General features: G+C 37.3%; 1 protein-coding gene across 1 annotated transcript in view; it reads left to right on the top strand.

Moving 5' to 3' along the window:
- Positions 1-25,723, top strand: part of GABRG3 (gamma-aminobutyric acid type A receptor subunit gamma3) — a 329,920-nt gene that overhangs the window by 5,428 nt on the left and 298,769 nt on the right. The window contains exon 3 of the mRNA XM_013954066.2: positions 13,045-13,112. Within this exon, the coding sequence (XP_013809520.2) occupies positions 13,045-13,112 (68 nt within the window). The remainder of the gene's footprint in view (positions 1-13,044; positions 13,113-25,723) is intronic.

The raw sequence follows: 25,723 nt of genomic DNA, 5'->3' as shown, positions 1-25,723 counted from the left end.
TATTGGAAAATCATTGTTGCCAAAGTAATTCCTTTTGTCTCCACAAACTTTCATAAATCCTGTTTTAGAGAAAGGAGTTAAATTACACAGTTCCTCATATATCCTACCAAACAGAGACTTCACAGTTCTGGACTACATCTATCTATTTCTGTAAAGGATCTCAGTCCTAGTCCGTTTTTCTCTTTGATAGGAATCTGGCTATTTTACAATGTCAGCTAAGTGTTGCTCAGATGCTAGGGAAGTCATTTTACCTCCCTGCTTCCTTCCCTGCTCCCTCTTCCCTGCTCTCCCACCTCTGATGCAGATAAATAACGTTGCCCTTTTGAAGCTATGGAGCTGCTGCATTTGTCAAGAACACCAGGGCAATGTCAGAGGATCAGGCACTATATCTAACTTACCTGATTTGCCAGCTGGTTCCTTACACTAAAGCATGTCTTCCTTTCTGTGTGGGAGAAGGTTATCCTCCAAGTTAGACAGTTGACTTGTCCTAAACTAAACTGAGTCCCTGACCTGAAGCTCCCAGTATTAATATATATCAGTTAAAGCACTAGGAAAAAGAAAGCAGGGGACTAGATACATTAGTGCCTCGAATAATAAAATGCATATTTTGGAATTTATGGAAAGCATGGAATGAACCAGTAGAGGAGAGAGAGAAATAATTTTCGGAATCAAAGCAGAAGTGGAGCCCGTAAAAGACATGAAGGATTAAGTCCAGGATTGGCATTCAGTCAGCTACTCATTAGGGTCTTTCCATTTGTTCAGTGTTGCCTGTAAGCAAATCAGCTGTCCCACAGCACAGAGGAGACTCAGCATTTCATGTGACATTGCTCTTCACTCCTTTACCTAATTCCTTATTGCAAAGCCAGTATTTCTAACAGTGGATAACTTTAGCAATGCTCCTGAAGAACTGGTCTTCTTTTTGAAAGCAGTCAGATGAGCCTAGTAAAATACTGACTGTTCAGCACTTTCGAAGTTCAGGATTGCTATTTTTAGATCACTTGGGAACACACTTTTGCATGTCAAAGGCTATGGGGAGAAATAGAAAAGTGTGGCAAATGGGAGGTGTTGAAGTGCATGTTGTGAGATTTCTGTGGTCTTTCATCCTTCCCAGGGGACTTGATGTTTTGGCTAACCCAAGTATGTCCAAGCACTACCTAGCACTACACAGACGTGGTCTTGAGTGCCCACTTGCTGTGCTGTGGGTACTGAGTACCTCAGCAATCACATAACCTTCAGGTCAGTGGTAAATTCATCACTGAATGTCCTCCTGTGAACACAGACACTCAGCACCACCTCTGCCCAGAGGTAAAGAGGGCATAGGTCCATGCTAAAATGTTAGGCCAGAGCTTGCCTCTTTTCTCTTTGGAAGTACGGTTCTTCTTATCCCATTCCTATGCCTGGCCTAGGCTTTCTTGTAAATCACTGTTGCTGTGCTCACCTGACAGCACTGGACAGTAGAGACATCGCCTTCAGTGTCCCAAGTCAGGGATTTGAAGGAGGGGATTGAATAACCCAAATATTAGGCAAAATAGTTACTCTGTGAAGGGTATCACTGATATGACACCTTAACAGGAGGTATCTAGGTGAAAGGGGCCTTAGGACTTCCAAAACAAAACAATATTCTACCAGCAGGGGAATGTCTGCCTGCACCCCCTTTGGCCGCACACTGAGCAGAGTTCTTGTCTCCATAAATATCATAGCTTGTGAGGGTTTTCATTTTAATAGTGGCATCTGGCAGCTTTCCATTATGCCACAGAACAAGCATGCCTTTTGGAATTGAAAAAGAAAGGAAGAGAAAGCGCCCCACCCTGAACAGTTTATAGTAGTGTATTGATGAAAGAAAAAAGAGAAATATTTTATGGGAGAAAGCATCTTTTCCATCCATTTTTTACCAGCTCAGTTATAGGGCTGAGGATCCTAGCACTGTGCCAGAGTATAAGAGGCACCAATCTCAGGTTACAAGTAAACCTATTCTGACCAGTGAAGGTTTTAAAATCCCTTCCTTAGGCAGGTACTCCAAGGTATGTTTCAAAGTCCTTTGAAGTGAGGACATATTCAATGGAACTTTTTCTAAGTGTAGTAAGGTTTTACTGCCCTGCAAGAGTGTGATTTCTTTCTCAAATCACACTGGATTAAGTTCTGATATTTGGTAGGACACAAATACTGGCCCTGAAGTTTTGCTTCCTCTTTATTAATATAATGAGAACAGAAATAGACAAATCAGCAGGCTACAGAGAAGAATGATAATCGCAGCTAGAAAAATCTTGGACTTACTTAGACTCTATTAATAAATCACATTTTTGCCATTGCACTGTTTTTGACCAACTGATTTAAAACATAAGCTCTATTAAAAAAAAAAACAAAAAACAAACCATCGAAAAATTAAATGACACATGACAAAATAGATTTCCTTCAAAGTCAGTTTATTTTAATGAAACTTTTCTTTTCACCTTTCTGAATGGACAGCTCCACAACTGGAGTCCTGAAAAATAAAAGCTGCCTTTATTATTCTACTTTGTTTAGGTGTCATATTCATAGGAAATATAGGTTGCCTTAGACAAGTGGAGAAAGTTTGTTACAGTGTAACAAAGTAAAAGTTTTGCCAGCTTGTAAGGTGGGTCATTGCACTCCCTGAGTGAGTTTTGTATGTGGAAGATAATATGCTGGTTCTTTTATTGTGAAAGTCACTTTACCCATAGAAAAGGCAAGTATGTGAGAGGTTTCTGAAGTGTGACATAAGTAGCGGGACCGAAAAAGCCCTAGACCAGGCTTAGGGCTGCAGTACTTATCTGGAGCATGAAGAGCATTAAGTCTCAACAGTTACCTTTTGTTAGCTAGTTTGCCTACCTCAGGGAGATGGTTTTTTTTTCCTCTTGCTCACTAGAAGTGATAACTAATGTGGGGCAAAATATCAGTGATGACAAGACAGTAGTAATATTAAGATTAGTTCATAAGCTGAGGTAATCTCCAAGTTTCTCATTTTATCCCTACCTGCTAATGTGAAATAAAAGATCTTATTCTATTTCATTAGTACTTTTTAGAGAATAAAAACATTCTGTGAGCATCTCTAACATGCAATCATTTACCTCAGCACTCTAATTTAAGTGCAAAGCATATTCTTAAACCCACATCCTGCAGTCCGACCAGGTGCTCTCCAGCCTTCCTGCAATTAGCTGCCCTTTCCCCTAACTCCTGAAATACTTTTCACAGAATACAACAGGAATAGAATAGGAAGTTACACATACTTGCTGGGTTCAAATAGCCAGAACTGCTGTCCATTACCTCTCTCAGTGGTGTTCCTAATGTGAGAAAGTGGTGTTAGGTAAGTGATAGTTTTCTAGGTTAGCACTTTCAAAAATACTTAAAAAATCACTATAGATTTTATTTTCTCTCCATTTTGGGCTGTACCAATGATCTTTGCAGTTATTTGCCTGATGCCAGGGAAAGTTGAATACTTTAGTTTCTATTTCACAGACTGAGGTAGGATAATGCTGCTAAGAAAAGAGGCAACTACAAGGGACTATACTCTAGTGTGATTTAACTATCCAGGGCAACTGAATGTGATCATAAGTATTAGAAATAAAGTTAAAATAAGATACAAAGCCAAATCAAGGAATAGAAAGCTACAAGATAGAGGTTCCTGGGCCTCCAAGTTACCTAGCTGAGTGTTGGGTTTTCAGCTGATACTTCTGGTAATAGTCAGCCCAGAATTGAAAAGATTGCATTAAAATTTTAATGCATTAGAGGTCTGGTATAAATTTGGTAGTTTATCATCTTCATTTATTGTTCCTATACTTTCTAAGACCTGGCTTCTGAGCTGCCTGCCTTCTTAATTAAAAAAAAAAAAAAAAAAGCAAGCTGACATCAAATCAGACTTGAGGCAAGAACATTATGGGGAAGACAGAACAAACGTGATAATACTGATCTTACCAGTATCATTCACTAAGAGAGTAAAAAAGAGTGGTAGGGTAATCTGTATATTGCATGTTTCGATCTTGTTCTGTTTCTCAATTGTATCACTATAATAGGGCAGGCTCTGGATTGCACATGTTCAAGAAAGTCTTATTAGCTTATGTTTTGAGGCAGCTTCACCACTGATGCCTGCTTTTCCCTCTCTTTTTGATTATACTGCAGTAACTCAGAGGCCTCTGGGATCCTTTATAAATATTTGATCCTTACAGCTTCTGCTAGTCCCTTATTTTTATTGTATATTTATAAGCCCAGATAAATGCGCTTTAAAGTGTATGTGCATACACGCACATACATACCTGCACACAGTTTGATGCCTGTATATTTTCCAACTCCACAGGTTCTACCTTTCTTGAGAGTTGAGCTGTTTTTTTTCCTCCCCAAGTATCTTTATTAGTCAAATTTCTCCAGACCAGAGCAGTCTCACAAACAGCTGTGCAACTCTCGGGACCTTGAGTAGGTTTGTACATTTGTAGCCAGCAGGAATAGGCCAATTTATGTCGGCAAACAGAAAGGATAGGTTCTGTCTGACTTGCTGTACTGTGCTGTCTTTGCAGGGTTTAATAGCAGTTCTCTTTTTAAGCAGTTAAAAATTATCTTTGTAACTAATTTAAACAGTTTCTCAGTGTGTGCCAGGAGCAGATCTGTTGAGTGAGTGGGCAGAACTTTCATTCTGTTGCTCTTTAAAGGAGATGTGCATTTTCAAGCACAATCCAAATGAAAACCTTGAGTTCTGGAGCTATATTGGACGCTTTCTTCTGCCTGATCTGCCTTCATGGCAGGCCACACTAAAGGCACCCCAAAGTGCACTACAGGCTATTACTTCCACTGTGGCTGTCAAGATACTCCTGCTAACTGCTGATTGCCACACTTGATATTCTTTAAATTAGCTCCAGCAAGGCTTCCCCATATGTGATGACGGAGGATTGCTGATTGCCTCACAGATCAAAATATTTCATGGATCATAGTGCAGAGAAAGCTGTAAACTGTCATGCAAGGTAAAATTATTACTTTCTGGTAGAAGTCTTTTTTTTATGCTATCCGATGAGGGATGTTGTTAGACTCCTTATAAAAGGAAGTAGTGAGAGACATTTGTCATGTCGGGGCTGATTATAGACAGTTGCACTTGGAGAGCTAACTGGTGTATAAATAGTAAAAGTACTCCACAGTGGGAAGGAGAGAGGGAGTAAATTCTGTTTGTATTACAGTAGCACTCAGGAGGGGAAGGCCATAGTCCCGGATCCAAATTCAGTAGTACTGGGCACTGCAGAAAGAGGTAGAGATTAGTCTAATTTAGGCTAGTATGTCAAGAAAAACTTGAATAACCCATTAGTTAGGATGTGGAGTGCTGAAGCCAAGATTCAGGTAGGAAACGGGACTGAATATGGTGAGTGCTCAGTAGTTGAAAAAGATCCTAAGGAAAAAAAAGTTTAAATTGTTGTCATTGGTACTTTCCTTTCTTTCCTTTTGGGACAGGAAAGTGTATTATCATTATTTCAGAAAACCTTTCTTCTGATTCAGCTACCAAACTGGAAATCCATTAACTGCCCATTTCCATGAGTAAGACAGTAAATATGAACACTGTTTTAGTGCCAGTCATCTCCCATGTATAAGCACACCTGTGTGAGGAGGTGTCCCTGGAGAAAGGGTTACTATTAAATGCAAGTGAGAACCATCTCTATTCTAGGAGGGAGGATAGAACGTTTTTCTCAGTTGTATGCCGGAATCTTAATTCTCTAGCATCTCTAGTAGTTGATACTTTCTTCTGCAGACTTTGTCATGAACATTTCCAGAATATTAATGCCAAAACTAATAAAGGATGAGTAAACCACTCCGTGGCCACTCCAAAATACCAGTTTTAGATTTTGAAAACTGTGATCCATATTTGAGTTTTAAGACATGACATAAACAGCAGATGATGTAAATACAGAGGAAAATAGAGTTAGGAATCTTACAAATGTTACGAGTAATGGACAAAGGTGCTTTAGTCCTCTTAGTAGTAGTTGGGAGAAGTTGCTGATTTATATGTGTTACATAAAACAAGAAACACCACAGTCAGCCGCACGTAAAAGTTAGATCAATGTACCACGCAGTACCTTAGTCTGGAACCTAAGATAACTTAATTCAAACCTGTGTAAGCTTCTCTTCTTTTGGAAATCTTGCTTATGTGAAAAAGAAACCTCACAAAGCTGTGAGGGTAAATTGGTTGCATTTTGAGCACCTAATCCCAGTCTGGTGCCAATGCAGTGCCTCAAACACAGGCTTTTTCAAAATCTAGCATGGGAGCATTTCTGATTAGGATAGCCTGTTGACAGTGAACTTTTTGAGGCCTGCATTCTGCTTTTTGAACCTTTTAACCAGGGTGCTGAGTACAGGGGAATTTTTCAGTTTCATTGCTGAAGCGGTTTTTGTCACAGCTGCTCAGCTGTGAGTGAGGGGAAGCATTCCACTTTTTTCTCCTCTCAGGTAAAACTCTCATGAGCCATACTGAAAGGATATGCAGACAGGTTTCATTCAAATGTAGTGATCCTGACCCCCCCTCCTCCCCCCCAGTATAATGTTTCTGCTCAGAAAAGAATGTAGCTTTATTTTTTGATTGTTTAACAGGGTTTTTTTCTTTGTTTTTTCTTTGTTTTTTTTTCATACAGATGGATTAAATCAAATGCTGAAAAGCAGCATTTTGATTTGAGGCTGATAATGCTTATACAGAAATATTTCAGTATTCAAAAGCTTTTTTTCTGAAGCTAATACCAGAATTTAACCAGAGTAATACAGTTCCTGGGGGATAAGACAGTTCTTTTGGCTCATTTGTAATGAGCTGCTTGTGGTCTTAGCAATACTTAAGACTTGCATGTAGTCTTTTGGGTTGACAAAGTTATACTGGTTTTCTGTTGGAGAGAGTGGCCTCTTACCTGAGAACTTAACAGCAAGGTCCCTTTCAATAGGACCCTCTCTGTGTGAATGTAAATAATGCATTAATGCAGATACCTGATACTCAGTTTTATTTCTTGGCAGTGATTACTTGCTGAAATGGCTTGACACAAGTTCAGACTGAACCTTTCCCTTAAGTGCCATTGTAGCTAGGAAGATTTGGCAGACAATTATGTTTGCCAGACTCTTCAGCTGAAATGGCAGACCCCAAACTACATATAGCAGCAGCTAGTTCATAACTGATGCCTGATTTTTCTCATCTTTCCCATAACTTCACTTAATAAATCTGAGAGGAGGTTGGGAGGGTAGCATACAGACTTTCAGGAAGACAGGAATTGGAACTTAGAGAAAAGTAAGGAAAAGTCAGATTTTCATTACACTAGACAATGCGTTTTCTCTTTCTCCTTACTTCTGTGATTAATTAGTCTATACTGGCCCTTCCAAGTGCAAAAGTGTACTTAGAGGGTGTTCTTTCATCAAAGAGGCTTTCTGAGCAGGTCTTTAAATCTGACAGGTATACAGTGCTAGAGTTCCCATTCTGAGCTTGGGGCAGGAAGAAATAAAGTACTCTATCATCTTTAAGCATTGAAAACTTTCAACACATATTATTTTAAAATATCTTTACCCTTCTGTGCATCTGTGTGTTTTTCGTGTAACTGTTATTGTTCATCCAGACATTGCTAGCTTCTGAGACTCTGCAGAAACAAATTCCATTATTGTTTGGTTTCATGAGACCTTGTAGGAACTCCCCACTGCTATAAATATAAATATAAATAAAACCATAATGTAAACTCTAGGGACTGATCATAAAACCAGCATAACTATGTAAGGTCTGCAGTTCTCATTCCCAGGCACCATGGTACCAGAAAAAACATGGCCTATGAATTAGGGAAAGATAAATGAAAGATAAAAATGCTAAAGATTGTTGGTGATGGTGGGAGATGAAGAACAAAAATGATTCTTAGTTGATTAAGGGAATCCTTTTATGTGTGTGCTGTCACTCACACTCCTGGATGAATAGCAACAAAACCCAGCATGTAAATAAAATACCCTGTTCAGCCAATTGTGTTCCCATCCTGGCGTTGCTGTCATCCAAATTTTCTCTCAAGTCTCCACCCAATTTTTTATTTTCCTTCTGATTTTCATTTTCAGTCCTCCCCTCCCCTTCAGGGAAATTCATCATCCTGCTTTCATTACAGATCTTGGGAGCTTTTGGTAGTTTGGTCTTAGATCATGGGGATGACAGTTCTGTCAGAGTTTTTCTAGCTGTAGCAAGTGAAGGGCTTTGACTTCCATCTGTTGTTCAAGCCCACTCTCCTCCATGCAGGAAAAATGAGTGTTTTTTTTTCTTCCTCACTGACATCTCCCCATAATCATATCTTTCTTCAAATGTAATTTGTCCTAAAATATAGAAGTTTTAGCTGATCACAACTATCCCTGAGAAGTGACTTGTAAACAAATTGCTATGCTAACAGGAACAAACAAGTAAATTGATGTTGCCTATAAGGTCCTGTAGGAAAATATTAATAGTTATCATCACTAATGCAAAGTAAACATTAACACAATAATCGCTACTATGACAGTTACCAATAACTGTGTAATTATTTGTTACAACTTTAGTCCAGTCTAAAAATAGCAATTTTTGTGCAAATGAGATAATGTAAAATATCATTATAGAATAATTTCAAAAAGTATCTCATTACTGTAGAGCCAATCTTGTTAGTCTTTTGCTCTCAGAAGTCTTGTGGAAATGAGAGGGAGTTTAGAGGGCTGTATTTTTCTGGAACAGAGCTTATATTGTGTTCATTATGTGGTTGCATGTCTTCTAAAAACCTAGTGCTAAGTGCTTTACTTCTGTAAATATGTGTATATTGATCCATAACTTTTTTTACTTTTAGTTTTTGCTTAAAAACAGTAATTTAGAGTTGAGAGCTGCTTGAACAATGTAAGAAAGGTTAACTCTCAACAAAAATTAATTTTAATTCAATTTTAAAATTTATGAGTACTCAGCTGATTCTATTCATGTTTAAATGAGCTTTCAATAAAAAGATTTCTAAACATAAAACTTTTAGAAATAATTCTGAATATTTATGATTGGTGCAGGAACATAAATGCTATTTGGATAGACTTCAAGTGGGGAGGAAGCTTTCTGTAGTGAGGAAACAAAATTGGTCTCATTCATGAAATAAACATCAATATTGAATAGCAGAGATCTACCAAATATTAAGAGATATTTAAGAGGACGGTATCATTTAAAATACTAAATGAGCACAATAAAATGTCAGGAACATATTTGCAGAATTTTTCCCTAAAGGACTTGTGAATTTATTTGACAATCTCTTTGTCCATTTCCTCAAAAATCTTTTAAAATTCTCCTGCTGATTTACCTGTCCATTTTTTTACTCTCTTAATCAGCTTACATATGTTCAAGAGTAAAGTCTCCATGGATTTTAATGGGATTTGAGAACTGTTATTGTTTATATTTCACCAGTGAAAATCTAGCATATCTTCACAAAGCCTATAGTCAGCCTGCATTTGTATTTTCTCAAGTGATTAGAGCATTGTTCTGATTGCCTCTGTATTTTCTCTTTGGGTAGACATACCTAAGCTAGCTTCAAACTAACTGTCTAAGCTTCACCTGGCTTCTTAAGTGCAGACAGTGTTGAACTCCTGACTCCTGCGGCTAGGCTTCTCTTGAAGTATCTGAAGTTTGTAGATGAATTTCACTTGGACATGTCTTTGCAATGTGATAGTCACAAGGCTGACTGGAATGTAAACACTCCGTCTGTCTCAAAGTTGTGGCATTTGGATCAGATGGGAACTATTAGCTAAATATTGGCATGACCTTAGCTTTGTTTGCAGATATTTTGATTGGCTTGATAAATTCCTTTCTCAGTTAAAATCAACATGTTTGAAAATGAAATGTGTGTGATAAACAGTTAGCTAACCTGAGATAGCACTGTGTAGCAGCATAGCACTGCAGTTATTTGGATGTGCTTGCATTGTCTTTTAGTGCAAGTAATACCATATACAAAGAATATTTCAAAGAACTTTGAGAAGGTTGGAACATTTGTTGACAATCTTTTTTTAATTGCTCTCCTGCATGTGATATACACATGGTTCTGGCAGTAATTTTTCTGAGTTTCTGGCATCTCTTTAGAACTATTTTGGGTTGATGCCTCTGTCAAAACTGTACTGGGAGCTAGGTATCCATTTGTAATCTTATAATCTTAGTGTTAGCTTTTAGTGAGGTATTAACACTTTGGTTGCTCAAGCAACAACTGTGAGGACTGACATTTAATGCATGAAAAAAGGCTCCATCTGCAGCTCAACAACTCCATGCAGGGCTTAGTAGAATGTTCACAAATATATGTAGTATACAGCAAAAATGGTTTACATCTTGAAATAACTGGTAATGTAACTATTTCTGTCTTTTCATGAAACTCATTTTGGTTTTGAAGACTGGTAGAGGGGGAGTCCTTTCTAAATGTAAAATATGATAATTTTGAGTCTCAGCTGTTTTCTTTTTTGTAGTGCATTCTGAGTGAAATAATCCTAAAACCCTTGCCTCATTATGGTTGGTATTCTGAATTAAACTCCTGTGACAGCAAGTCTAAACTTTGCACTTGATGGTTTTCCCAGTATCTGCTTGTATCAATGAGAGACCATGTGCAACAAGAACTATACTTGCATGTCTTTTCTTTCAAAACTCAAACACATATTTACCACACCATTGTATTATGATTGTATTTTATGCCACTGCCTAGGAAAACAAAATCTCATTCAAGGGAACTTTCAGTCTTTTTTATTGCAGGAGATAATAGCTTACCTGGATTTTATTTTAATTTTAATTTCTCTGGGAATTTCTGAGGCTAGATCCTGACTTTTGCTGACACAGAAACTTGCTGCTGGTTAGTTTTCTTCTGCTTCTAGATTAGAGCCTTACTGTAAGTAAAACCAAATTCTCTTTAACGTAAACAAATGTGCTTCATTATTTTGCATCAGGAGAGAATTTGGCCCAGCACATTCAGGAGAAATTATTATCTCATAATCTACTTATATAGTTAACTGCAATGATTAAACAAAAATGGATTCTAAGCATTGTGTCCAGATCCTAAATTTTGGCCCTGATCCTGCCAAGATTCGACTGCATGCTTAATTTGCATCACTAAGTCTAGTCCCACTAATGTTTACCAGAACTCTTCAATGTTGAAATTCCAGCTGGATATGTGCATAGGCCCTAACAGGACCAGGGCCCTTTTTTCTATGTATGACATCTTGATAAAAGAGCCAGCTGTAGTTCCCCGCTATTGCCAATTCCTATGTAATGACATTGATTTCTTCATTTCGAGGCAAGTCTCATTATCAGAAGCTGCTAGACTCCTATTTAGTTATTAGCTGGGTACAGTTAGAGTCGCATTAATCAGTTGTGCTTGTTCAACTGAGTTCAGATTTTCTTTTGCTGAAGGGAAGATCTGAGTTTATTACTATAAGCCAATACTTCAGACAATTTCAAATCACGACCTTAAATAACTGCAAATATCCTGACATATGCAGTTAAAGAACTGTGCAGTACTTCATGAATTATGGAGAATGATTATTGTCTTTGACCACTATTTGTACCCATTTTAATGTTTGTTTTGTAAAATCAGATCTAGTCTTCCTAAAGCAAGACGTACATACCTAAGTTTTACATGATGACCCAACCCACCTATTTTTTCAGAACCATCCAACTTTTTAGCCACTTAAAATTCCTCAGGTGTCTCATTGTTAGCCTGAAGTTTGGGGGGAGAGGCAAAAATTTTTCATCTTCACGTGTGAAGATTCATGTCTGTCTTCGGCTTTGTGTCTGATGGCTTCTTAAGCTTTAGACAAATTAATTGTTGACTGCCTGAGATAAGCTTCCCTCAGAACTGCGGTACTGAACTGTTCCTCACTTCTCCACTCAGTAGCTTCCCTGACGAAGGCTCTTTGAGTTTTGAGTGGCTGATGTACTTGGAATTTCCTTGTTCTAGGGGGCCTAAGGATTATCATGAAAAAGTCCCAAGTTCTGCATAGTCAGGACAGAAACTTTAGTTCCTGAACTTCAGTGTTTCATTTTGTTCTCTGAAGATTTTTGAAGATGATGGACAGGAGAAGTTGCCTCTATGGGAAATGGAGGTGTCTAACAGAAGTTGTTGGCCTACTAAGGGCCAAGTTTATTTCAGTTATGAGTATGCAGTTTAGAATGGGATTTATACTTACCTAGTTTTGAGGCAACTAATTAGATGATACACCAATTTAGACCTCAGTTAATAGGTTAATGTATACCCTGAAGAGGCAGAAGGAAGGCAATATAAGTAAAAATTATGCCTTTAAGTACAAGAGTGGCATTACTGTAGAATTATGCTGTGTCACCATTAAGAGCTATCTAAATGGTGTTCAGCAGGTCCACTTACAATGAAGATGCTGAATAGAATGTAAAACCTAGTGACCTAAGCTAAAGAAAGGAGTGCAGAGTTTGTCCTGGCCTACTTGTTGTCTCTGAATTAAACCCTGAAAGTCTGAAAACACTAAGGATCTTGTGAGAAACTTGCATGTATTTAAAGAAATCAAAAATCTTTACATGAACGAATGCAAAGACAATGTGGGCTGAAGGGAATGATTCTAAATTGAAAGAAGGCGAGTTGCTCAGGATTAGCTGAATGGATTTTAAAGTGATTTACTCTAAGTTAAGATGATTTCAGGGCTGATATGATGAGAAAATCTGGAAAGATTTCTTTTTTTGTGTGGAACAAGCGTGCTAAAGCACCTGGATGTTGAGGCAATGGAAAGAAGTTTAAGTTGCATCGTTTCTGATTTCATATCAGTCATCTTAGATTTTGCTTTTGAGCCACTGTGCTTAGTAACAAAAGTTTATTTAGCAAATTGCTGCTGAGATAAATGGAGATCATAATGATAAAATGGTACAGGCTATAATTTAGGGCAATTTGTATTGGTGAGGAAGAAAAGAACCTTGCCTTCCTGAAAAATACATAATCCATGTTTCTCGGTAGTCTTTGATTTTTTCTGGAGAATACACTCTACAGTTATTGGGAAGGAAAATGTTTAAAGTGGTTGCCTATGTTTTCTGCAAACTAATATTAAATTTTTTTTTCTCCACAGTAAAACCAACAGTTATTGATGTTGACATTTATGTCAACAGCATTGGTCCTGTATCATCAATAAATATGGTAAGTGACTTGCTAGCAAGGATTTCTATCTGGACTGCTAGTCTTGGCATCAATACTAGCTTTTGAAAAAGATAATAAATAGCACTGGGATGAGTTGTTTTGATTGGTGATTTAGTTCTGTTTTCAGCTATAATTCTGTTTTTCAGATGCCTCTTTTGTGCCTCAAGAGGAGAACAAACTTTCAAGCAGTATTATGTACTGTGTTCACTGCCATAAAACGCTAGTAGATCTTGACTGACAAAATAGCAGTGTTAGAAAAGAATGAAACAAAGCTATAGTCAAGAAAATTCTTGAATTATTGTTTCAAGATTTGATCAAATACCCCTTCATAACGTGGAAATCTGTATATAAACATATAGTCAAATTAATGTTAAACCTAAGGCTCAGCTACCTTTGACAAAATTGAACATTCAAATAGATAAATATCCATGTATAGTATATCCTAAAGACTTACGAAGCCATCCCTATAGTATGCTATGCTTACATAAGATTTGGCTTCGTAAGTCTTTAGGAAAGACTTAACTAATGCCACCATGTACTGTCAGTATATTTATATGAAGTGGGTGTGATGGTGATATAAGAATCTAGTAAGTTGATTGAGTGGATGTCTTGTATATTTGGAACAGCTGTTTCTGAGTTATAAAGCTGGTCGTTCAGCCTGCTTGCTTGTTACTGTCTACAAATATGGGAGAATGTAATTATGGTGGCTTGTCAAACACCGGGGTGCAGGGAAGACTCCTCCTGCCCCCTGGCAATGGAAAATCTGGCAAGTAAAGGTAGAACGAACTACTTACTGGAAATAACTCAACCACATATTCAAAAAGTGTAAAACGTATTGGTCATATTTCTTTAGGTGAAGCACTGATTGGCAAGCATTGGAAGTGCCTGCTTCATTCTTGAACTAATACATAGCTAATTAACTTGCTCTTTCTTGACTGCAGACCAAAATGACTTGCCCAGAGGAAGATCTATTAGAAGATCTGTTCTGCTTATGTTCCTCTGGCTTGTATTTACTAGACTCTAGGAATGGGTACCCTATTCAGAGCAATGGGGACAATGGTGAGGATGCTTTCTTTTCAAAGTCTTTTTCCTCTTTTGTCCCTCTGAATTGGCTTGTAAATAGCATTTTGAAGTGCTGGAAATGAAGATGTATCTTCTGTCTAGAAATACTGTGGAATAATAATTAAGGTAGCATTTGACAGGAACTGCTTCAGGTAGGAAGATGGAAAAAATAATAGTAGAAGTAACCAGCAGTTCTTGGAAGTCGACTGCAGCACAGTCAAAACGTGACTAGTTTACTTGTCCCTTAACTTCGAGTTCATGATATCTTATGGCACCAAGGTGGAAAAATGGACCAAGATGTCAATTAGAAAAGAACACTGTATCTCTTTGAAAGTAGACAGTCTTATTGGGGTAGTCAGTGACAAGTGTATGGTGTAGTAGAGAGATTTTGTGGTTACATGGAAAAAGTAATTATAGCCTGTAAGTGTAAGGCAGTAAATAAAATAGTGTTGAAAGTAAAAAATGTGAAATGTAGGTACCTGAAGTTTAAGGTACTGAAATCTGCTTAAGGCTACATTTAAACCTTTGATTAGAAATGGCCCAGGTTTCAGATAGGCGTATGGGCAGTATATCCCAGTGAAACCTGTTGAATCTGAACTAGCTAAGTGCTTTGAATATTAGTTCTAGTCTCAAACTAATTATTGATGTAGGAAATTAAAATCACTCAAAAGTAGGAAACTTTTGTTCAAAAGTTCAATTTCTGCTGTTATTCTGGAGTTGGTCCAGATTTACATCAGAGGGCAGAAATAAGCATGCAGTTTCCAATTTACAGTGAATATTGGAAATTTCCCTCACACAGCTACACGCTATATGATGTTTGTCTCTCCAGTAGCAGAACTACTTTGAGGAGCTACTCTCCTCCAGTTTTGTGCTATTTCAACTGTTTGGCTGCAGTATGCCCTGGTTCTGTGATGCTTTACTGGAAAAAAATTCTTATTATTTATTTATTGATTGATTGATTAAACCAGTGTTTCATATAGTCTGTAAAACACTGGAGCATGGATGCACAAACAGTTGAATGGGAACAAATAAGCTGGTTATTACCTGTGCTGGATGGAGAGGAAGAAAAGGACCATCTTCACTGTGATGCTTGCCATGCATCCGAGCTCTCAAAGGGAGAGGAATGTGTGTGAAAATCCAGTGCAGAATTTAGAATATTGTTCTGGGGAGCAAAAAAAGAGTATTCTTCTTACCCTGAATCTATGTATGCCCCTCCTTCTATATTTCTCAGCATGACAGGAACTTTTAGTTTTTCTTCCCTAAATTATTATTAAGAGTTGAGCTATTCTGTCAAGGTAACTTGGCTAGATGGTGGCTGATTGAGCAAAAAGAAAGATGATTACATTGATTTCCATCTTCTCTATTTCAAGAGTGAGATCATCAACATGTACAAGGAGGACTTCCCTGCTGTGTACTTCCAAACTTAGCCTTTAGCTCTGTCACTTTTTTTAATCTGCAGCACTTCTGAGGGAGAATCATGTGGAACTTCTGTAGAGATCAAACTCTGCAGCTATATTTTCTTATCAGTTTTCATCAGTGCTTTTCATCCTGTGGGTGAAACCTAGAAAGTAAAATGACTTTCCTTAAGTTGTCTGTTCAATGACCGTTGAATTGCATGTTCAAGCAAATTTTGTAGAGCAAACCTTTTCAGACATCAATAATTGTTTTCTAATTATGATTAGACTTGAATATGAATATTAATATTGCACTGTTTCTTTGACAGTCAGGAAAAAAACAATTGGTACTAGATACCTGCTGCAAAGATAGCCTCAAATGAATTGTATGTGAATACTTATGGCCCTGTGAAAAAAGAAATCCTCATAGCCTGAGGCTGGAGATGCCCCAAGGGAAAGAAATGTTTAAGCCTTTAAGAAGGCTTTCAATCAAGAGAAAGGTTATGTTCTCTGTGCCAAAGATGGCATGGTCTGCGGGAATATATGGCTGTCCCTGTGTGCCAGGCTTGAATGCTATTTGTGGGAGATTTGTGCCACTTCCCCTAAATACCCTGGAGTGATTCTTTCCTTGGTTGCTTTCAAAAATACCTATTTAGGATCTTAAGATCTCAAGAAAGAAAGGGTGATTGTTGGAAGTAAATGCAGGTATTCTTCTATTAGAAGATTCATCATAATAACGTCTTTATGGTGACAGTAGAAACTTGTTCTCTGGATAGACAGTGGTGACTTTTCCTGTATCTGTGACATGGAAGATTTCTTGGGGCATAGTCTGGGAAAAAGCTTGTATTAAGTATCAAGGAATAGGAATTGAGTAAGGATTAAGAAGCAGACTGAATAATGAACTGAGTGATGCTAGGAGGTAGTCTCAAGTGGTAGTAGCTTTAAAGAAGAAAGTAACTTCAGCATTTTGAGCCATGACATGATGATATGAAATGACAGCAGTGACTGATACTAGACAGGAGTATTTTGAAATGTAGAACTCTGAAATGTTTAAATGACCATTCAAAATTTTTAGGCTTTTAGCAGATAAAAGCAATCCTTTGTATAAATATCCTGACATCTGCCTCTTATAAAAAAAATAATAGGACATGAGCTTTAGCTGATTTAAAAGAAATGTAAGCTGGTTGGTGTTAAAGTAAATGAGACATGGATGTTGAGTCAAATTAAAACTTCCTGTGTGCCTATCCCTTTGCCTTGGTTTTCAGCTTTTCATAAAGTAAGTTACAGAAATCTGCTATTTGCCATTTCATGTTACAATGTCATTAGAGATTCTGATTGTAGGATGCAATATTTATATCTATCTCAAAAATTTATTTCAACCCTTTCTGTTATTTGAAAGCATTGTTATGTCTGTAAGGATAATTAAAATACTTCCACTACTATTAGAGGTCTTCTAAGTGACTTTTTTAAATTTGAAAATTCAGTTGCAATTTTTTTTAAATTGTTTTCCATGCTTTATATTTTAAAACATCTCTAGGAATTCCATATCATTCATTTTTCTAATCATAATATCTTTATTTAAAACTTCACATTCAAAATGGTGTCCAGGAAGCATATGCTTTTGTGTTGAGGTCCATTTCTTTTCAATAACAGCAAAGGTTTATAAGTGATTTCTAAATTTTCGATCTTAATGTGGCTTCCTTTATTTTTCTACAGATTAATCTTACTGGCTTGTATATAAAAGAATAGGAAAAGGATAAAGACCATATCAATATGCAAAGTGAGAATCAGATGTAAAAGATAGGGAAAAACAAATATATTCCCCTAGAAATAGTTATGTGAGACAGAGGTATAGCACTATGCAATTACATAGGCTCTTCAGTCTCAATAACATCAAAGTTTGTCTGTGTGTATACATATAAAATGGTCTGTCTTAACTGAGTAGATACTGGAATCTGAGGCTGTAATGAGCTGTTGATAAAGGCAGAAGTTAATTTCTCTTTATGGTTTTAGCAACTGGAATCTCATTTTAATGCAGCTGTATGAAGGTAGCATGAGAAACAAGCTTACAAGATATATTTCTGTGTTCATAAAATTATTAATTACTTATCTGCTGGATAAATGCTCATCTCTGTATTCTCAGGTAATCTGAAAACATAGTTCATAGAGTGTTTCTTTTGTATGCTTCATCACTTCATACTTTTGTGTCCACTCTCTAGCCTACTTTATATATCTTTATTTCCCTTTTGTTCAGTTCAGTGTTGCAGAATAAAGCCAATCTTTACTTTCTTTTGCCCTTAAATGTATTGATAGACTTCTTTGAACTTCCGTTTCAGTCTCCACATGATCGTTTTTTTTCTCCATGAGACATGACAGATGTTTTAAAGAATAGTCTCAATGCTGAGACTTGTTTAAAATATTATTCACAGTTTATAATTAAGTCTGAATTTCTTGTATATTTCTAGTCTCTAACACTATTTACTTGGCAATTAAAACTATTATTGGAGCATCTGCAACTGTAGAAATATGGTCTGGTGAATCCTTATATACTAAGGAAAAGATAATTTAAACCCAGGTTTCATCTGCTTTTCACTCCACCGTGTAACCCCAAATGATATTTGCTTTACAGGCTTCATTTTTACTTCTCAAAGGTAATACAAGACACACTTTCAGCACAGGACCGGTATCGTGTTCATTGTTATCTCAGAGTGTCATTTCCTAACTGTATCTCTCTGTCTTACCTGATCTCTATGTAGAGCAGTTGTGTAGAGAGAAGGTGCTATTTCTACTATTTTTGAGGGGTGAGTTTTCTGCTTGGTGAATTCAGATCATCTCTAAATAATGAATGCCTCAGGATTTTTCTATTTATCCCTGAAGATTTTACAAGCCTGTCTTCTCTTCCATGACCTAAGAGAACATTCAAGTCCTGGTTTAAATTTTAGCTTAAGTGGGCCTATTCATTTAGGAGGTCTAAGATATTAATCATATGCTTAAGCGTTTTACTAGATTATGATCAAGTTACTGTTCTTGTTTTCTAGAGGGTATTCATATATTTTCATCAGGCTTGGATCACTTGTAACAAAAAGATGTGAATTATAGAAAATGTGTAAGCTGCATAGATTTTTGCTGATAAATCAAAATCACCTTGCATATGGACTTACTCTTGTTGGCTCAAGCTCTGGCAGACAACACTTGGCTATGAAAATGTTTCTGGGACGTAGCAGTAATAAGCTGAAACTTGAGTGTATTTATGACTTTCACAATGGAGCTTGTGAGAGGCTAATACAAACTCAAAAGTGAATGTTAGAGTGCAAAGGAGGAGGCTGGGGGGAAAAAAACACCACTTTGGCAGCTTCAACTTTTGATCTCCTCTAGAACCCCACTTTATGTGCTTAAAATATGGCCTAGCTGGTAGACACTTGAATAAAGGCCTTAGACTGCCCTTGTTTGAGGTACAGTGGGATGCAGTAGCACAACGTTCGCTTTCCTGCAATGATGAATGTTTGTGATATGTAGCAGGAAAACACTTTGTGATTTACTGTGATTTACTACTTCGTCAGGAAATCTAGTTTGCTTCTTGGAGGAATGACAGTTTTCTGTCACAAGTCTTTGGTAATGGACAGATCTTCTGTTTCCTGGCCTGTCTTATCAGAGTTCAAGCAGAATTTGAAATATGGATGAGTTAGTTAGCCTTAGCGTTGTCTCAAAAGGCATATAAGAAATTGAGCAATTTACATTCAGTAATATAGAAGTAAATGTCTCATCTACTCAGTAAGGGACACTGGAAAAGGATCTGAAGAACTGGACTGAATATCTTTTTCATAGCTGAACAGGGCTGCAGTAGCCGACAGGTGCCACATTTTTGAACAAATGGAGAGGCCTTGGTACAAAGTATGAAAAGAGGCTACTCTCTAGCCCGCTGCCAGTTTTCATGCTTGATCTCTCCCACATTCGTGGCCTGATTCTAGGTCCTAGGCTTCAGACTGCGTGTACACATGAACTATATGAGTTCCTTTAAAAAGTAAATGATTGCCTTCCTTGTCTATCCAATGCTGCAAAGCTTCAGTTCTTTTATTGCCAATGTTTGGGAACTGGTTAATGTAGAAAAACTATGGCTAAATTGCTGCAAAGGATATTGAATTACTTTAGGGTAAACTGAGTCTTTCTTTGCCTAGATCAGTTTAGTTTTTGAGTGACCAAGCATTTATAAAGTTCGTTTTTTAGCTTGAGCTTTCCATGACTACTCCATAAAAGAGTAATTCCTCGTGTGCCATCCTGTTTACTGTGTTTCTGCATGATACCTAAATAGTTTAAACCATAATTTTGAGGGTTTGGTCTTCCTCAGTTCTTTCAGTAATGAATTAACCCTACAAACAAACTGATGTTGCTGTTTTGTTCCATAAATAATAGAGCAATCTTAATGACACTTTTTTGTAAAATTTCATGGTATGAAGTTCTGTGAATGCAGGCCCAGCCATCAGGGCATCCATGGAGTGTTTCCAGTGGAGTTATAAGTTGCTTTGTAGTTGGGAAGGAGCATTTGAGTACAGTGTGACCCCATATGATCCCTAACTGGGTAACGGAGTAGTCCCCATGTTTCTGTAAGTTTTTTTGGTTAGTAAAGAGAGAATACTATTCACCAGTGTCATTAAAATGTCAGAACAATGCCCTCCTCGGGAGACTTGGGAGCGGGGATAACTGATTCTTGCTATCTCTGAGTCACGTTTGGCATATCTTGCAAGGGAGAGCAGGATTTTCAAAAGTGCTTAAGGAACTTAGTCATGTTCCTTTGCCTGGGAGGTGTTAAATATCTAGCTATAGTAGTCCATTGTAATTCTTCTTCATATGACTTGAAAAATTAAGGCTACGTTAACAAAGACATGAAGGTGTTAAGCTCTTTCCTACAGTGCTGACTTTCCATAAATGTTGATGGTTCTTAAATACTTACATTAATTTGAACTCTACTGATATTTTCCTTGCACAGATAGTGAATATTTGATTTCGGTGGGATTAGGAATTTAGAAGAAACTTCTAGAATTCTTGGCACTTTCTGTAAGTATCCATAGGAATTCTGATCCTAAAAAAATGTTGTAATAATAGGGTTGTTGTAACTCTTGTGATTTGAGATTAAAAAAGGCAAAGTTTGGAGGAGGGAAATTAGGCCAGCTGTTATAAAGTAGATATATTTGGAAAAATGGAGAAGCTCATGGTCATGCAGGTACTTCATCAAGTTTGACATAGACACAGATAGTCTTACGCTGTCATATAATCTGCTTATGTATTAAAATGCTTCCAAGAAGGCAAAAGTTCTTGTGAAATCTGTTTGGGAGAAGCAGAACAAATAAGATGCATCATAGTGAACTGTAACAGGAGGAAAGACAAAAATGGTAGGTTACTGTTTTGAGAACATTTCATAGGACAGCTATGCTATTTCAGACCTCATGATCCTTATCCTTGAGGGAGATTACTTAATATCTTCAAGTGAACAAGCTTGGAAAATAAAATTCATAATTCTGTTGACTGTGGAAAAGCATAGGTTCAATGGTGGCATTGGTTTTATGTCTCAGTACAGCTTATGCTCCTGGTAACCTCTGCAGGTGCTAACTACTTGTCACCCCTCCTGTCTGTTGCATCTTTTTCTGCTTCATTGTACCTGGTAGCCTTTCATCAGCTGAACAACAAAGATAATGTGACTTACTCTCAACTGAGAACAAATTGTTCTCAACAGGTTTGAAGTTTGTGATGTCTCTGTTGGATCTGAAAAAGGGTGTATGTGCCAAAGATTTTGTGAAAAATTTCCAGCTATGTTGTTTATCCAATAAAAAATAAATTATCTCCATTTTCAGACCTTGCCTCTCTCAAAATTGTTTTTGGAAACAGTAGCTAGTGGACTTGAGGGATACTGAGCTCTGGCATGTAGTTCAAGTTTGGTAAGGTATGCTGGGTAACTGAGAAAAAGAAATAACTACCATCCGCTTACACACATTTCATTTATCAGACTCTGATAGTTCTGTGCTTTCAAATTCTAGGTGAATATGTCCCTGAGGTATATTTACTGCAGTGTGCACTGTATGTTTTTTTTTTTTTTTTTTTTTGTTACATAGAAGCTCTGTAGACTGAGGGCTGAATTACGAGGCAATCAAAATTGTGAACTGCAGAAAGGTATGACCCTATTCTTTCAACGTATAGAGATTATTTTACTGTAATAAAACATCTTTTTGCCTAATAATGTCAGTAACTTAATTTTACTGCTTTTGGTGACTGAAGAATTGGGATCACCAAGCTGTTTGCTGGTCTTCCCCACTGCAAATGGAAATGAAAAATTTCTTTCTGTGTTACTGATCTGCCTTAGTCTTGGTCTTCATTTCTCTGGGTGAAATTGTCACTTGATCACATGCTCACTAAACATCTGGCCATCTTTAAGGCAAAGCAGTTTCAATTTTCCTAAATTGGGCTTCATGCATTATGCAAACATTACTTCATTAGACACTGAGATGAGCTATCAAGCTATATTGTTTGGTCAGAATAATGTAGGCTTGCCTCTTCTCTCCTTGCTGGTTTGAAATCAGACTAACAATTTTGGAATTCAGTTCATGCAATCATTTTTGTTTGTGATTCAATTAGGGCTTACATAGGTGTCTAGGTAAGATGCAGTCAATGATTTTTGTCTCTGTTCCTGACTTATGCTGATACCTATGTGTGCAATGTCTGAAATGGCATAAACAATATAAGAGCTAAATAGGCTCTCAGGAAGTGAATGGAACTATGTCAGGCATAAATTTGAGCCACGTTATCCTAAAATATTCTGCATTGAGAGGCTAATAATGATAAGAGCCAAAATAAACCAAAGTTTATTTTGTCAGCGGAACGTATTGGGTCCTCACTGCCTTCTGTCTTTCCTTTTAATTTACTCTATTGTGGAGAGTGCAAAGTGGAATACCAGTAAGTTGGAGAGTTTTTACTCTGCTGGATGGGGTCGCACAAACAGGTGATGGGTACAGCAGTGAAGGATCTGCCTGTTGTCTGATGCTGTGCACTGAATTCCACAGTCCAGATTCTTACCTGACATAAATGGCTGACTGCATCACCGTGAATGGAAATGTGCAACTCTACATTAGTCCACAGGCTGGTGTTTTCAGATTTCTTTATCCTAAGTAATTTTTATTGTTTCCAAATTAGGGTTAGATTTTTTTTTCTTCTTTTGTATAACGCTACAATCTGTTATAGCATTCTTTTGTGGGGCATTTGGTTTCTTTTTTAAAAAGAAAAAATTGAAAGACTGAAAGAGTCTGCTTGCACTCACCTGAAAGATGCTAAGTTTATCTCTGTTGTTTTCTCTGCAATGTGTTCTCTAATTCTCTGGTGTCTGAATCTGTATTTATGTAAACATGGCTGAGCATTTCTTTGCCATCTGGATAATTCTGTAAGAATAGTGTAAAGTAAAGGAAAATGAAAACAAATGTAGAACGTTGGGAGAACTCCTTAGAAAGACATATTTTGAAAGCAGCCTAACCTAAACTGAACCAGCCACAAAGGTTTTGACAGGTTGTAGCACAGCTAGATAGCTAAATGGTGGAGAGAGGCAGATTAAAGGAATTACTTAGGAGTTTCTTTTGGAGTTCCAGAATGGCTGGCTAAACTGATGCCGTGTGAATTTTCTAGCTAATGGAAACAATGATATGTAATTGATGCATTGAATAGTCAGCATGTGAGTTATTCTTCAGTTTAGATCAGATTTGTGCATGAAACTTTTGCTGGTATAGTAGTGTTTAGGACTGCGACTTCTTTTAAAATACTTCACCAGAAAAGCCATCAGCTAGACTCTGGAGTAAAAGTGTTTTGGTCATAAAGCCCACGGTGCTTGGAGAATCAGCAACTGGCTACTGTTGTTTGGTATAGAAGGACCTGCACCAGCAGTTGTGTTGTGCAAGTAAAACTGTATCAAAAACTTGAGAGTGTAAACTTAACGCTTATTGAGTGGGGGAAAATCTAAACATCAGTTTACATCTCAGACAGAAAAAAATGGAACCTTTCATATGTCTCATGCACCTGGAAATGCTTTTTCTGCAATTGCTTATACATTTTACCCTGTACATACATGTAGGCTCTGATAACACAGATTAGCATCTCTCAAGCTTCAGACTCTTCAGAGATCTAGAGTTACAAGGGTCTTTATAAAACTGTTTGAATAAAACAACACAAAAACAGCAATCAAAAACTTCATTAAATAAAAATAAGGGACATGTCAAAAATCTGTTAGCCCGTAAATAAGTAGCCTGATTTATGCTGAGTATCACATGGGAAGAAATGTGAGGAGCTGGATTTGAGAGTGCTGTTTATTTATTTTTGTGTCTAATTGAACTTTACATAACTAAGCTTCCATTTTTATTGAGAATCTGAAATCTTTCCACAGGCTAAATCTCCAGTTGTTTTAACTGGATGTTTTATAGGATGCGATGCAGGGCTGGGCTGGTTTTGCTTATAAAACTGTAGATAACATTAGCCTTACTTAGTAATTTGTTCCAATGGAACAGTCCTGGTTTATAAAAACCCAGTAAAGGTTGTAGAAAAAAAGTATAAGTATTTGGGGTTAATGTTATAACCTGATTCAACGTCTACCCAATGTTTTCCTTTATAAATCCCAGTTTTCAGCTGAGTATTGTAAAGATTTGTGGTAAACTTTTCCACAGTAGATATCCATCACAAAACTTTTATTTGACAAAAGTGACTCGGACAAAGTGGTTCAGATATTTCTTATGCAAAACTAGGAAAAATCTTTTTTTTTTCCCCCATATTCAGAAGTCAGTGACCCTTCCCCACCCCTCAAGCTTTACTGCCTCATGCTCATCAGAAATGACATAAAACTTTAAGGCTTTGGGTAGGACAGATGGAATGGTGCATTTCCTATATGTCAGGGAAGCCTTCTGTTGTCACTGTGAAAATCTTCCTGCAAGTCTGTTTGCACATGCTCTGCAGAGAATAATGATTTTAGCAGCTTAAATCCCTTGATTCCACCTGTGCTGCATATGTTTCAGTTTGTGTGGGCCAGATTTCCTGGAGAGATCACATCTGAGCTGCTGCAGCTGAACTGAAAGAGTGGTCTTCCATGCTCCTAATGGTCTTGCTGCTCTGCAACAGAATGGAGGAGGGAATTACCTGATTGCAGTGGACATGGGGCTAGGGGTAGTGTCAGGTGCTGTAATGTATGAAATACAGCTGAGATATGGGGTGTTTTGAAGAGGATAAAGACTATAACTGGAGATTGGCTGAATGTAATAAATATGATTGGACTGAAGAGTTGGGGTATGGAGAAATCAGGGTTGGAAGTAAATAGAAAGAGCTAAGCTGAAAGAAAAGGGACACGCCAGAGAGAAATAACAGGAAAGTCTTCAATAACTTTATCAATTACTGTTAACAACAGAGGGAATATTAACTCAAGCAACTGAGCTCAGTGCAATGGAGCTAATATTTTAAACCTTGCTTATATACGTACAGAAATGATGAGATGATGGAAGGTAATTCTTTTGTACATAAGAAGATAGGAAATTATGCACAAAGGTTATATTTAAAGATTTTTTTTTTTGTATTGAAAAGTCAGCAATCAAAGTTATGGTTGACTGTTTTCACTCACTCACACTCAAGCATCATGATGCAGTCTTACATTTCTTCATCACCTACCATGTGTGTGCAAAAACGCTTCCTCCTTCAGCACACAGAAAACTTATTCGATCAGGGACTGTTTGTTCATTAAAGGAGACTTCTTCTTCGAAGATGTTCATTACAGCTGTTGCAGCAGCCAGCAGGTGTTGTAGGGAGAGAACTGGAGGATCTTGAAGTTGAAGAAGCAGAATGCTGTTCCAGTAGAACTGGATCCTGCCTCTGCCAAAGAATATTTGGTAGGACATAGGACAAGATGTTTATAGTAAACCTCTCAAAATGGCTTTTTGTTGAATTATTCCTCACTTTAAAACCTAATCTGACACCCTACTGTTTGATATGCAGCACAGATACTAAACTGAGGAGTGCTGAACACAAGTCCAGTGGCATCACATGTTACATAATAGAAAATACTCTGGAAAACCGAGACCCTTGTTTTGAGCACCAAAACTCTCTGTGAACTTTTTGTTTACTCTCTGCCTCTTGAGTGATTGATGA

The sequence above is a fragment of the Apteryx mantelli genome, chromosome 1, assembly GCF_036417845.1.
Source record: "Apteryx mantelli isolate bAptMan1 chromosome 1, bAptMan1.hap1, whole genome shotgun sequence".
Taxonomy (NCBI): Eukaryota; Metazoa; Chordata; class Aves; order Apterygiformes; family Apterygidae; genus Apteryx; species Apteryx mantelli.
This window is presented reverse-complemented; position numbering and strand designations above follow the sequence as displayed.